Source organism: Bombyx mandarina, chromosome 06 (genome assembly GCF_030267445.1).
Source record: "Bombyx mandarina strain Sakado chromosome 06, ASM3026744v2".
Taxonomy (NCBI): Eukaryota; Metazoa; Arthropoda; class Insecta; order Lepidoptera; family Bombycidae; genus Bombyx; species Bombyx mandarina.
Genome location: NC_143213.1, coordinates 8,914,452 through 8,927,719, shown reverse-complemented (window position 1 = coordinate 8,927,719; position 13,268 = coordinate 8,914,452). Strand labels below are relative to the sequence as shown.

Below are 13,268 nucleotides of genomic sequence, written 5' to 3'. Positions count from 1 at the left end.
AGAACACTTCGAAATTTAAATACATGCTTTGTATTCCATTTTCTATTTTCATTTATAACTAGCATTTATTCCTGTAAAGGCGTGGAAAAAATCTAAGTAATACCCGACTTTTTTCATATTACGAACACTCTACAGAAGCTCTTAACAAAATAATAATAATATAATATGAAACCCGTCGCCAACTGAAGAGAAAAAGGATGCTGACTAAGAAGATGATATAAGATGTAGATATGATATAGATTTATAAACATATACATTAAATTGCTTATACAAAACATTCAGTATTTCTGCGTTCTCGTTACTTGCTTTAAGTGAAAACTATCATCACATGTTAGTGAACGATAAGACAGCCCATTACACTTAGAGCATTTCATTTTAGTTGTATTAATTATTATTGTGTTGCCTTAAACTTCGCGCGTCATATCATTCTCCTGCCCTTCTCCCAGTCACCTGGGGTCGGTGCAACATGTTGTCTCCTTCTATACTCCTCTATCATATACAATTTCTTCGCTCACTCCCCTCTTACATATATCGTCTTTCACGCAATCCATCCATTTTTTCTTAGGCCTACCTCTTCCACTATAGCCTTTAAAACTTCACGCGTGTGTACATAACATCGAAAACATAATTATGAAACTTAATAATCGTGTAAAGAAACCGTTAAATAAGTGGGTTTCTATTGTATTACCATCAGGCAATGATAAGTACAATGGATAGTAAATTATTAATACTGTTACGCCGGTAAGAGCAACGCCATCTATCGTTGAATAGCAGAAACGAAAGAACTAGTAAGAAGTACAACGGCGTCTATTATCAAATACCGGAAACACATATCGAAACCACTCGACCTGTCAGGAATGCTCTTCATAATTCTAGGGATGTCGTATCGACTGACATGAAGGCAGTTAGTAATTGAAACATCTCGAAGCGAAACAGCGAACGGATCACCTAAAGTGAAACGGAAGAAGTTAACTGAGAATTGTAAAGTGTTCGTTAAGTGTTTTAACTGTTAAATAGATTTTAATTTGTACTTCGAATTTTTATTTATACAGAACCCACCGCGTAACAATAGTTATTGGTTTCGTTTACTAATTCGTGACGAAACAAATTGAAATCCGAATTTTAGGACGTAATACATATATGGCCGCACGGGCAAGTACCACTCTATTGCTCGTGTCTATTCCGAAATAATTATGAGTTTCAATTTGAAGAATGAGATAATCGTTGTACAATACGATTGAGATGTTATGTTGCAAGGTGGGCAGCCACTTTCAGCTTACTTGTTATTTTCGGCTCTCATAAGCACTTAAGACTAACTCCTTTACCTACTTGTGCTAAAAAGAGCATGTTATGTAGCAAGAGCATCTTATATAGCATCTTAAGTAGCAAGAGCATCTTATGTAGCATCTTAACCAGCAAGAGCATCTTAAGTTGTAAGTCTACTATCTATCTATTTAAACGATTTAATTATGTTATAACGTCATTGTTGAAACCAAAATGAGGATATTAACACCGCATTAGCTTACATCAAACCCACATGCCTACACATCAACATCTAAAGAGTACTTTACTTCGGATACCACGTTTTAACAAGCAAATTGAAATATCTAAATTTAGAACTTGATTCTTCACGGCAGAATATATCGAAGATATGAATAATTTCATTGATTGAAAACCAACATACATTCTAATGGCCTGTGCATGAAAGGTACTGCGTGAAAACGTGATTTCTTTTAATAGTCTACGCTGCCAAGCGCCCACGCCAATCAGGAACACTAATAGAATTGTGTGAATAGGTGAACTCGTAAATAAACTTTACGTTGGGTACAGTAGATTTGGTTCACAGTACAACTAAAAAATTCACCTAGTATCGAGAGTTAAACATCTCGCAATAAATCAGCACGATACTCTTGGTCAAATAGAAGCAAAATTGATAAAAATCATTCAACTTCATTAACCAGAAAACAAATGCTGGATTTTATTTATAAGAATTATGGCATATTAGAATGACTTGAATAAATGTTGCTATCAAGATAAACGCTCTTTTTTAAAATCAGATCATTTTCTTTGAAACTTTATGTTACCTTGTGTGGTATTTGGCCTTTACCTACAAAATTGCCGTTAAGTACACAAAAAGCTAGTCATTCTTTTTATTTTTTTATTTCTCTTAATTAAAATATGCAGCCATGGTGTCGATGCATCTCTATGCGCGCATTGATGTTTTTTAATGCCCTCCTTAAAGAAATCAGGTGTACGAGAGCCAACGAACTCTTCAAAGACAATGTGTACTGCCTCTTGGGTATTGATTTTTTTCCCTGCCAAGAATATGAAAAAGTAGAAGTCTGTCAGTGCAAGGTCCGGCCAACACTAGATCTTTTGCCTTAGAGACTGTCTATTGTGCCATATGAGGTCGAGTGTGGTCATGTAAGAGTAGTGCGGACGAGTGATTAACCAAGACTGGCCAGAGCTTCTCCATAATTGTGTCCAGTTCTTCACCTTACAGATAGATAGTAATGTTTGTGCCTTTTAGTAAGAAGCTATGAAGAATTATACTTGTCCTAGATTACCAAACAGTGACCATGACTTTTTAGGGATCAGTTTTCGCTTGAAAGACTGCCTGGATGGTGAACCAGGTTCTATCCAACGTGATGACAGTTTACGATTATCAAGAAGAATCGAGTTTTATCGTCCAAATCTCTTCGTTATTATATTTGCTAGCAACGCAAGGCATACCTTTACGCATTTCGTCGCGCTGGTGATCATTCAGTTCTTGCGGCACCCACTTATCCAGTTTTTTAACCTTGGTAATTTAACGCAAATGGGTCACTATTGTTTTGACGCTAACGTTAAAAGCTGCTTCTAATTCGTTAATGAAATTGAGTACCATGAGCTTCCAATATCGCCTTTAATTCGCCGTTGTTGACTTTAGCTTCCTGGCAATCAAGGGGTTACGCTGATAGCCTAGCCTTGATTTCAGCGTAACCTTAACTAGTAGGTGAGCTTACGGAGCGTAAACCGGATTGATGCTAACACTGACCCTAGAAAGTGCAGTGCTTCGCAGAACCTACCACCGGATCGGAAACGCGACCCACTAAGAAGATCCGGCGAGAAACTCAGTGGCCTAATCGGTCGTTGGTCTATTGTGCTCACTCCGTATACATAATTAATGTTATAAGCCGTTCGTGTGGCATTGCTACTGACGCGCAACTCGTATTCCACACTAACCTGCATTTGTCATATCCATTTTTATGAAAATTGAATAGGAAAATTTTTTGGAAAATAAGCCTCTTTTCAATCAGAACTTGTGCAAGCCGTTGGTTAAGCAAATTACGTTTCAAATTGCCTGTTATTTTTGGAATTTTGCACCCTACCGAAATGTTAAAGAACGACGCTTCATAGAAAAATCTCAATATTATTATGATCATTATATTTTAAATTTAACAATGGCGAACACATTAATGAGCACTGGTTTTTTTTATAGTACACTTTTTTGTTTGGAATTTTTACTAATATATGAAATTCTTTAATAATAAATATACTTTTTTTATTGCTCTGATGGGTGGACGACCTAAAACCCCCCTGGTGTTAAGTGGTTACTGGGGCCCATAGACATCTACAACCGTAAATACGCCACCCACCTTGAGATATAAGTTCTAAGGTCTCAGAATAGTTACAACGGCTGCCCCACCCTTCAAACCGAAACGCGTTACTGCTTCACGGCAGAAATAGGCAGGGTGGTGGTACCTACCCGCGCGGACTCACAAGAGGTCCTACCACCAGTAGGACGTAATTTCCTGCATCAATTATCTATATACTTTACTACATCATATATAATGTGTCCTATAGTTATAGTAGTAAGGTCCCCAAATAAAAATTGTTGTGGTTAAAATCTTAAGCGTTCAGGTATGTGCCGTTTGACTATGGAACCATAAAAAAGGATGTACATGCAATAATTATGCAGAGGTAAACTGGTACGAGATGAGATACAGTTTAATTCAAAACCAGTTTTGGGTTTAATGACCCGAAATAAAAATCGGACGATTAATTTAGGAATTTTTTCCTGTTACCGATATACGTCTTGAATTTTTATAATCTTTATGTTGTGAGTATGATACATCAATAATTAAAAAAAAACTGAAAGAAATAAAACCCTTAAGAATCGCAATATTTTTTGTCGCCGACCTTAATTATGACATACTGGCGTAATGCTGAATTGAGAAAAGTTTTTCAAATAAATTTAATCATTAACATCTCCTGTATATTTTCAAATTTAAGTCGTCACCTTTTTTTATTTATTTTTCATTGCATAGATGGGTGGACGAGCTCACAGCCCACCTAGTGTTACGTGGAAGCCCATAGACATCTACCTACATATATATAATGTAAATGCCGCCTCCCACCTTGAGATATGAGTTCTAAGGTCTCAGTATAGCTAACGTATATTATATATAGTATATTATTTTAAACGATTAAATCTTGGAATGCTTAAACACTACACTACGGCCGTCTGGTGTAGTGGTAAGTGACATGGTCACTACACAAGGGGGTCGCGGGTTCGAATCCCGCCAAGGGAAGATATTTGTATGGTAAATATAAATGTCTTTTCCAGGGTTATGGATGTATAATAAATATATGTATGTGTATAATAAAAAATCTTACATTTATTTCCGTTATCTGGTACCTGTAACACAACTTCTTTACGAACTTATCACGGGACCAGTTAACGTGGCGGGATTGTTAATAAATATTTATTTTTTTATTTTTACCAATAAAAGGCATGTGAACAGAACTTTATACTCGTTCACTTAAAGGAATATAAGTAAATTAAATCTCATTACGTAAAACGTTTGGTAATAAACCCACCAACAAGTCAATTACTAAGAAAATAAACGAACATAAACGTTTATCTTCTCGATTGTGTATCGTTATTGACCTAGTTTTTCTTTGCAGCGTTACTTAGTGACAAACTGGCAGAGAATCCGAAGTTGCGAGTCAAAGAGGCCATTGTCAATGAATACTCATTATGGATGAATTTGACTATCAAATCGCTAGCTCTTAGTGATTATGGAACATATGTTTGCGCTTCGGTTAACGCGCTTGGGAAGATGGAGAGTCAAGTCAGCTTACACAGTGAGTAGTTAGATTTATTAGCTATGTGTACAGCCTAGAATAGCAACATCTCATCTCCTCTCATAGGTGTCGTGAAGGCTACAAAATAATTCACCAGAGAATGGGTAGCAGCGTTCTCTTATTAATGTATCATATTACTATCGTCAATATCGATATATATTTTAATACATAGTTATCCTATGATCGCTTTCTTCATGATGACTATTCTAAAAAACGATAGGTTTGAAATATCTATTTTTTGTCTCAAGGAGGGTAGCATTTATGTTGTGATCTTAACATACTTCAACATTACCAGGGTGGGTAACTCGTCTGCGACACCATTGAAGACAAGCCATCGTAAAATCTCCGGATTGGCTAAGAAAATTTCTGGGACGTTGAGAACTGTCTTCCATTATTGCTCCTGATACAAAAGAAAAAATGCGAATTTCGAATTTAGGATTACTATGTTTAGGAATTTGCTTGTTCATAAAATATGTTACTAACTTGACAATTTCTATATTCAAACTATATTAGAACACCAATCAGAACATAAATTCAAACTGCGGTCGATGTAAAAATCTATTGAATAAAACGAATTGTAGTTCCTTCTAGATTTTAAAACAATTTTCTTTTTTTTAGTTTTATTACAATTTAAAATTTAAAACTAGAATGTCGTCTTTTATGCTAAAAATCCTTGATAAAAGCGATTGTTCTTAATCAATCTTTGTAAAAGGTTCATTTAAATGAATGATTCAATTGGCGTAATTGAGCAAGAACTGCACACTGAAATGGTCCTGACGGCTTTCCCTGTAACTATCCGGACTTCGACCTTTGAAACAAGACACGAACATCATTAATTTCGGATCGCAATAAAGAAAACAAGAGATCATGTTGATTAACAACACCATGTTTTCTTTTTATACACACACACAATTCGAAGAACCAGAGACAACAAAAAATAAAATAACTTCTCTGACGTCGGCTTATTTATCTATGCACAAATTATTCGAAACTTTTTTGGTTTTTTTTTTCAAATAGGGTTGGAGTTGAGCATGAATGGCTTTGGAGCTGAAGAACCTATGGTGTCCGGTGCTGCATGGCAGAGAGCTAGGAGCTCCCCAACTGGGACTCGTCCCGCCGCTTCTCATGCTCAGTACCACCACCTCACGAGAGAACTTCCACCGCAAATATATGCGCTAGCGATAGCTCTACTAAGATATCTAACCTTCTAATTTTTCCACTTAACTTCGTACGGAGCTCTAATAATGTTTTGGATTGAATCTATCGACTACATACAATTAATAAAGATAATACTTTGAGTGTTCAGAAAGCTAATAGAAGATATCAAAATTTTAACTATTAGTAAAGTATAGTACATGTAACTTACTTTACAAATAATTATGTTAAATTTTTAGGTTGTACTATAAAGTAATTCGCAGTCTCCAAACTAACAGAAATATTTAATGTCGCATCTAAAATACAGTACTAATATAGATATATAGTATTTATCTATTTGACTCATAGAATGTGTCTCTTCGTTTCTCTATTAGATTCTAAGTACCTGTGACAATGAAATCAGGTGTTATATAAAACTATAAACCTTCAATTCTTTATGTCGTAAATTATTTTAGAGGTTAAATTTTAGATTTAAATACATGTATATTTAACTGATTAGCTTAAGATGATTAATGTTTTAGAACTTCAATTATAAAATATCATTGTTTCGTGTTTTACTCAATACCTTGATCTAATGTTACGTTGACTTGACAATAAATGTGTAATTTATGAATAAATGTAATAATAAAATAAATGCCCTTATTAAAATTTGTCTCCTTTTTTTCCACCTACTATACAGTACAGTGTGCTAAGCTTAAGGCGTAATTAAACTACTCAGATGAATTAAAAAAATGTATGTTACACTGTAACATAATGCATATAATAATTATTATTAATAAGCATTGAAAGAGCGAACACTAATAGCAACGTAATCGATTCTCTCCGAATATAATTAAGCTTATGTTGCACAAAATTAAATGTACTACGAATACTTTTTCTTTTTATTGCTTTAATGGGCGGACGAGCTCACAGCCCAGCTGGTGTTAAGTGCTTACTGGAGCCCATAGACATCTACAACGTAAATGCCGCCACCCACCTTGAGATATGAGTTCTAAGGTCTCCGTGTAGTTACAACGGCTGCCCCACCCTATAAACCGAAACACATTATTGCTCACGACAGAAATAGGCGGGGTGGTGGTACCTACCCGTGCGGACTCACAAGAGGTCCTACCACCAGTAATAAACATCTCATTTACGTCGTGGATGTCTATGGGCTCCAGTAACCACTTAACACCAGGTAGGCTGTGAGCTCATCCACCCATCTAAGCAATAATTTTTTTTATGTAATATTTAGAAATATATTTTTCAGCACAAACAACTTTAAGCTGTCATATGCATTTAATAGCTTATCCACATAACACGTACATACATATTATCGTCTTCTCGCATTTAAGCTGTACAATCTCAAAACTTACTAATTTTACAGGAGAGTGTTTTAAAGGTTTATCGTGTGATAGTGTTAATATTAATCATCTTTGCAACTTTTTTTTTTTTTTTTTTACCAGTTACATTAACTTCTTTAAAGTACCAGTAACATTTTTTAAAGTAAGATAACATTATGTATTATAATAATTTTTTTAATAATATTCAAAACATAGGTAAACTAAAAAAAAAACTAAAACTAAACTATGCTCTTTTGACAATATTTATGAGAAAAATAAACTGGTGATACCAAATGATTTCGCATATTAACTCAATTTCGAATATTTTAAGAAATTGTACACTTTTAATGCGAATTGACTATATGTGTATGTAGGTAAACTGTGAACACTGCGATGGAACAATTAAGTTTTTTTCCTAGTTGCCCTAAGAGATATTGCAGGACTATGATGGATCGCCTATCCCGGGCTTAATGCATTTTTCGTGTTGCACTTGAATTAATGCGGCTTCAGTTTCATTCCACAGGGCGCAATGGCAACGACCGGGGTTAATGACCGTGAATAGCTCTATTAAACTTAATTAAGTTTCCTGCTTCAATTTTCTATATCATTCATGAAAACTATTCTAATTAAAATCGTTTCAAATGCAAACGTACAAAATTTAATGTACTAAAAGACAACAGGATATTGAATATTTCATATTTAAGATTCTTTTTACATTTTCTTGCAGAATATTTAGATGATTGAACTTTTTGATACTGAATATAAAAATGAATTGCTGTTCGTTAAGCTCGCTAAAACTCGAGAACGGCTGGACCGATTTGACTAATTTTGTTCTTGAATTATTTGTGAAAGTCCAGAGAAGGTTTAAAGGGTAGATAAATATGAAAATGCTCGGAATTAAATAAAAATAATAATTTTGTATTCACTTTGATGTGTCCCCCGTCGGACGGATTCCTTTTGTTTATTTTAAGCTTATTTTATATAAAAGTTTAGGTCTTTTAGTTATCGATTGAGGTACTACGAAGTCTGCCGGGTCAGCTAGTAATAAATAAAAAGCAAATCAGCGGATGTGTGGGATTTCTTATTTTTATCAATATGACATGCACTTACTATTCAAACCTTCAAGTTTGAAAAGAAATTAAGATTATTTATCTAAAATCTGAGAAAATTAACTCCAATTAAGGACTTTTATAAGACCTAACGTAATATAAAAGACAAAAAAAGTACAGTAAAAATGATTTATCACTACATAGTATAAAACAAAGTCGCTTTCTCTGTCCCTATATCCCTATGTATGCTTAAATATTTAAAACTACGCAACGGATTATGATGCGGTTTTTTTAATAGATAGAGTGATTGAAGAGGAAGGTTTATATGTATTATAACATCCATTAAATAGTGGAGAAATCAATAATAAATTACAGTTTCCGAAGCGAAGCGAGGGCGAGTCGCTAGTACTAAATATATTGTGCAGTTGCGTAATTAAGCTCCGATAGCCGCAAAACATCAGATGAACCGTAAGCTTATCTAATTAAGAATAAGATAATTCATAATAAAATGAAAGCACACAATGCCGTATTATTCTATGAACCTAACCCAGAACTTTCGAATTTTATATCAAATCAGTGTTAAAACGAGTAGCCGCACACACCGTATAACACCCGAACTTAAAGTTTCATCAGCATAATTTATTCGGGACACTCAACGAAGTGGCCCACGCGGACTTTTCCGTTATTTTTTCTTTATTCGTTCAGAATACGCTCTGAATTTCGAGTGGATGATTTTTCAAGGAGGAAGGTCCTATTGTGGAACGCGGTCACGTAGTTTTTAGCTTCACCCGAGCAGAGATGCGCCTGAGTTTAATAATGTCATAGGCGTCCGACTCTTGCTTCCTTATATCCCGTTGAATGCTGATAGCCAACCGACAACGTGACTTTTAACCGCTTTATTTTTAACCGGATTTTGTTGTTATCTTTTTCGTGAAAACTAACTACGAACGCTTTTAAATAAACGTAGTTATAAGTTTAAAGAAAAAACACACAACGAACATTCGAAAATTTCATTTGATGATTTTACGTGGACGACCCGGCGACATAGGATGTCATGTGATAATAATTCTTTGAAAATGCCACTGACAATTCTACCGCAGGCATCGCCTCTGCACTAGAAATGGATTTACTGTGTCATTTGTAACGTAAGCGGTCGTTGAGATTTTTTTCCCCACAAAACACGCTCCAATGGCGCTCGATTGCATTCACGTTCAAGCGTCAGGAGTATTTTAACATCAAAAAAATATCACATTTCTTATTTAAAAAAACAAAAAGACAGCTATTGTCATTTGCGATTCGCAAGTTAAACAATAAATGTCGAAAATAATCTTGAAATCCAAACGTATAGCGTTGGCGGCATCGGGAACGAATAAAAACAAAAGCAAACAGAAGGTGAGCGCCGCGTTATCTTGATCTTAAAATATAAAAACCGATGTCGTTTATTTTTGTGACAACCGAGCTTGAAAAAGTTATTTGACGTCGGATTCATTAGGATAATTGTGTAAGTCGGCCCAAAAATATTTATTTACTTTAATTAATACTGTAAAAGTAATGAGCGTATTTATCACGGTCCAGACAATGTAAATTCCGCGTCGTATTTCGAATGATTTACTGGAAATTAAGGTTTTTAGATATTCAGACGTGAGTGTATGGGCAGGGGTCGAGTCGGGTCGGGCAGGAGGTAGCCGGAACGAGGACGTCATTCAACGCGGTGATCAATCTATCCGAACGGCCGAAGTGACGCATCGATGGACACCGAAATATATAGCATAGCCACCGACTGTACGCGACCCTTCGGATAAAAAATAAACACAGAACCAAATTTAAATCTATAGGCACACATTGCAATGATCTCTCGTTTATTTCCCGCTTAGATTCTTTGTTGATTGTATAGGCAGAAGAAGAAAAAACGGAAAGCTTATACTAAAAATACGGTTCGAACGGTTCATGGGACAAACGCAAACGGCTCAATGACTGTTTCGGTAAACAAAACGGCCTGCCATTAGACCGGGCGAGCGAAAACATTCGGTCCAATTATCGGGGACCGGCGGCCAAATGCTACCGTGGTCGGACGAGAAAAACGGTGGTTCATTCAGGGCCAAACCTAATGACGATGTCAAACGAACTCATCAATCTGACTTCAACCTACATCTTGTCCTTAGGAACTACGTTCAAAGAAGCCATAGATTTTTTTATTTTTTTCTCGAATGAAATACATATTTTTTTTTTGTGCATATGAAATTCATATACCTACATTTCACAAACTTAATTTTAAATGCTATTCGAACGATAAAAATAAATATTATGATGAAAACAATCAAAGTTATTTTTTTTTTTTTTTTTTTTTTTTTTTTTTTTTTTTTTTTTTTTTTTTTTTTTTTTTTTTTTTTTTTTTTTTTTTATGATTGAAAGTTTACTGGTGGCCCGAAGGCCTTTCCAGTTTCACCAGGACAGGTGGGCGAGCAAAGGCTCAGCCAAGAGGGATGGGATTTGCTAACAACTGCCCGAGCGCCTCCAAAGGAGACCTAACAACTCAAGAGCAATTGTTTCGCGAATGAATCTACTACCGGATCGGAATCGCGACCCGCTGAGAAGATCCGGCGAGAAACTCAGCGGGCTGATGCATGTGTTAGGTTGCACGTCGACCTCTTTGTCGAGTTCGACGAGTACGGTTACCGGGGTCCCTAAGCCTGCCCCTAGTATTAGAGCTGAAGGCATCTAATGCAAAGGTTATTGGATCTGATGGATCCGTAAGGACGTGTCTAGGGCGTCGACGGTGACTGGCTCCTGCATGATCAGGATTCGGGGAGTAGTCAGCGGCGGCAACGATAAGGCGATTATCATGACGCATAGCCTTATCGAAGTATCGTTCCGACGCTGACTTCATGTATTTCCGAATTGATTCGAGGCCCAGGTCGTCGTGTAGGTCAACGTTCCTCACGAACCACGGAGCGCCGACAGCTAACCTGCAAAAGCGGGATTGTAGGGATTGGAGGGTGTCTATGTGTGTGCGGGCCGCGTGAGCGAACACCACACTCGCGTAAGTCATGACGGGCCTTATGCATGTTTTGTAAAGTGTCACCTTGTTCCGAAGGGACATTTTACTCCGCTTACAGATCATGGGGTAGAGTCTACCGAGAATAAACGCGGCACGGTCACGGACTGATTTTATATGCGGGCGGAATGTCATCGATGCATCCAGGGTAACGCCCAGGTACTTGACCTTCCTGGCCCAGGGTATGGGTTGTCTAAAGAGAGTAATCGGGGGTGTGAGATTCCTCCTCCTAATCCGGGAGGAAATCCGTGTGGAGCTTCCCCTCTGAAATAGCACCGCAGTACTTTTCGCTGGGTTGATGTCTATGCGCCATTTTCGGAACCACTGTCCTAGGGCTAGGGCTGCGCTCTGAAGCTTCTTCGCGATTAGGGACTTATTTCTACTAGAATAGTAAACAGTCGTGTCGTCGGCGAATAAAGCTAAATGGGTCGGCGGCGACCGGGGAATATCGTTGACGAATAAGCTAAATAAGAGGGGTGAGAGGACAGAGCCTTGCGGGACTCCAGCTGTGAGAGGTCGTGGGGAGGAGCGGGTTCCCTCGACTCGATATCGAAAAGAGCGGTTCGACAAGAAGTCCCGTATGATGAGCACGAGACTATCCGGCACGCCCATGTTGAATAGTTTGAAAATCAAACCATTGTGCCAGACTTTGTCGAACGCTTTTGCGACGTCGAAGAAGAGAGCTCCCGTGTATAACGGTTTTGGTCGATTAAGCCCCACAAGAATGTGCTCCGTGAGGCGGTGCACCTGTTGAACGCATGAGTGATTTGTACGGAATCCGAATTGTTCATCGATGAGAATGCCCTTGGATGAGACGAAATCTCTGAGGCGCTTGTAGAGCAGACGCTCATACAGTTTGCCTAGAGACATGAGGAGGCTAATCGGGCGGTAGCTCGTCGGATGATTTTTTGGTTTACCGGGTTTATGTATGCCGATAACGTCCGCTTCTTTCCACACCGCGGGAAAGATACAGTTCGCCATAGCGGCATTGAAAATAGATGCCAACATCACGATGAGTTGGACGGGTAGAAGTTTAATAACGCGGTTAGATATACCGTCGGAACCGGGAGCCTTGCGAGGACGTAGGTCTTTGATCAAGTCTTTAACTTCCATCGGGGTGACGGGTGGTAACGCATCCGAGGGTGGCAAGGAGGCTCTGCGTTCTACCTCACTGTCTACTAATTCTACATGAACAGGGTCCACGGATTGAGTGCTGGGCGTGCACTGGGTTTGCAATGTATCGGCCAGCAGCTCTGCTTTTTCGTCATCATCAAAGGCCGCGAGTCGGCCTGAGGGGCCTACGAGGGGGGGCATAGTTACTACCGTATCCGATTTGAGAGTACGAGCTAAGCGGTAGTAAGACCTTTGGGAGGGCGCGAGTCCTTCTAAGAAATCAGACCATCTGGCATCTCGGACTTCGGCGATGCGAGACTTTACGTCGCGTTGTAGGGCACGCATTCGAATACGATTTTCCGCGGTAGGATACCTGTCGTAGGCGCGTATCGAGGCGTTCTTAGCTCTAAAGAGTTCCCTAATATCGTCGGACAATTTGAAGCG

At 37.8% G+C, this 13,268-nt stretch overlaps 1 protein-coding gene across 1 annotated transcript in view; it reads left to right on the top strand.

The window, feature by feature from the left end:
- LOC114241341 (lachesin) overlaps window positions 1-6,919 on the top strand; it is a 120,425-nt gene extending 113,506 nt beyond the window's left edge. Inside the window, exons 8-9 of the mRNA XM_028172149.2 lie at window positions 4,951-5,130; window positions 6,148-6,919. Of these exons, the coding sequence (XP_028027950.2) occupies window positions 4,951-5,130; window positions 6,148-6,341 (374 nt within the window). The 3' untranslated portion in view covers window positions 6,342-6,919. The remainder of the gene's footprint in view (window positions 1-4,950; window positions 5,131-6,147) is intronic.
- Window positions 6,920-13,268: the final 6,349 nt, after the last annotated feature.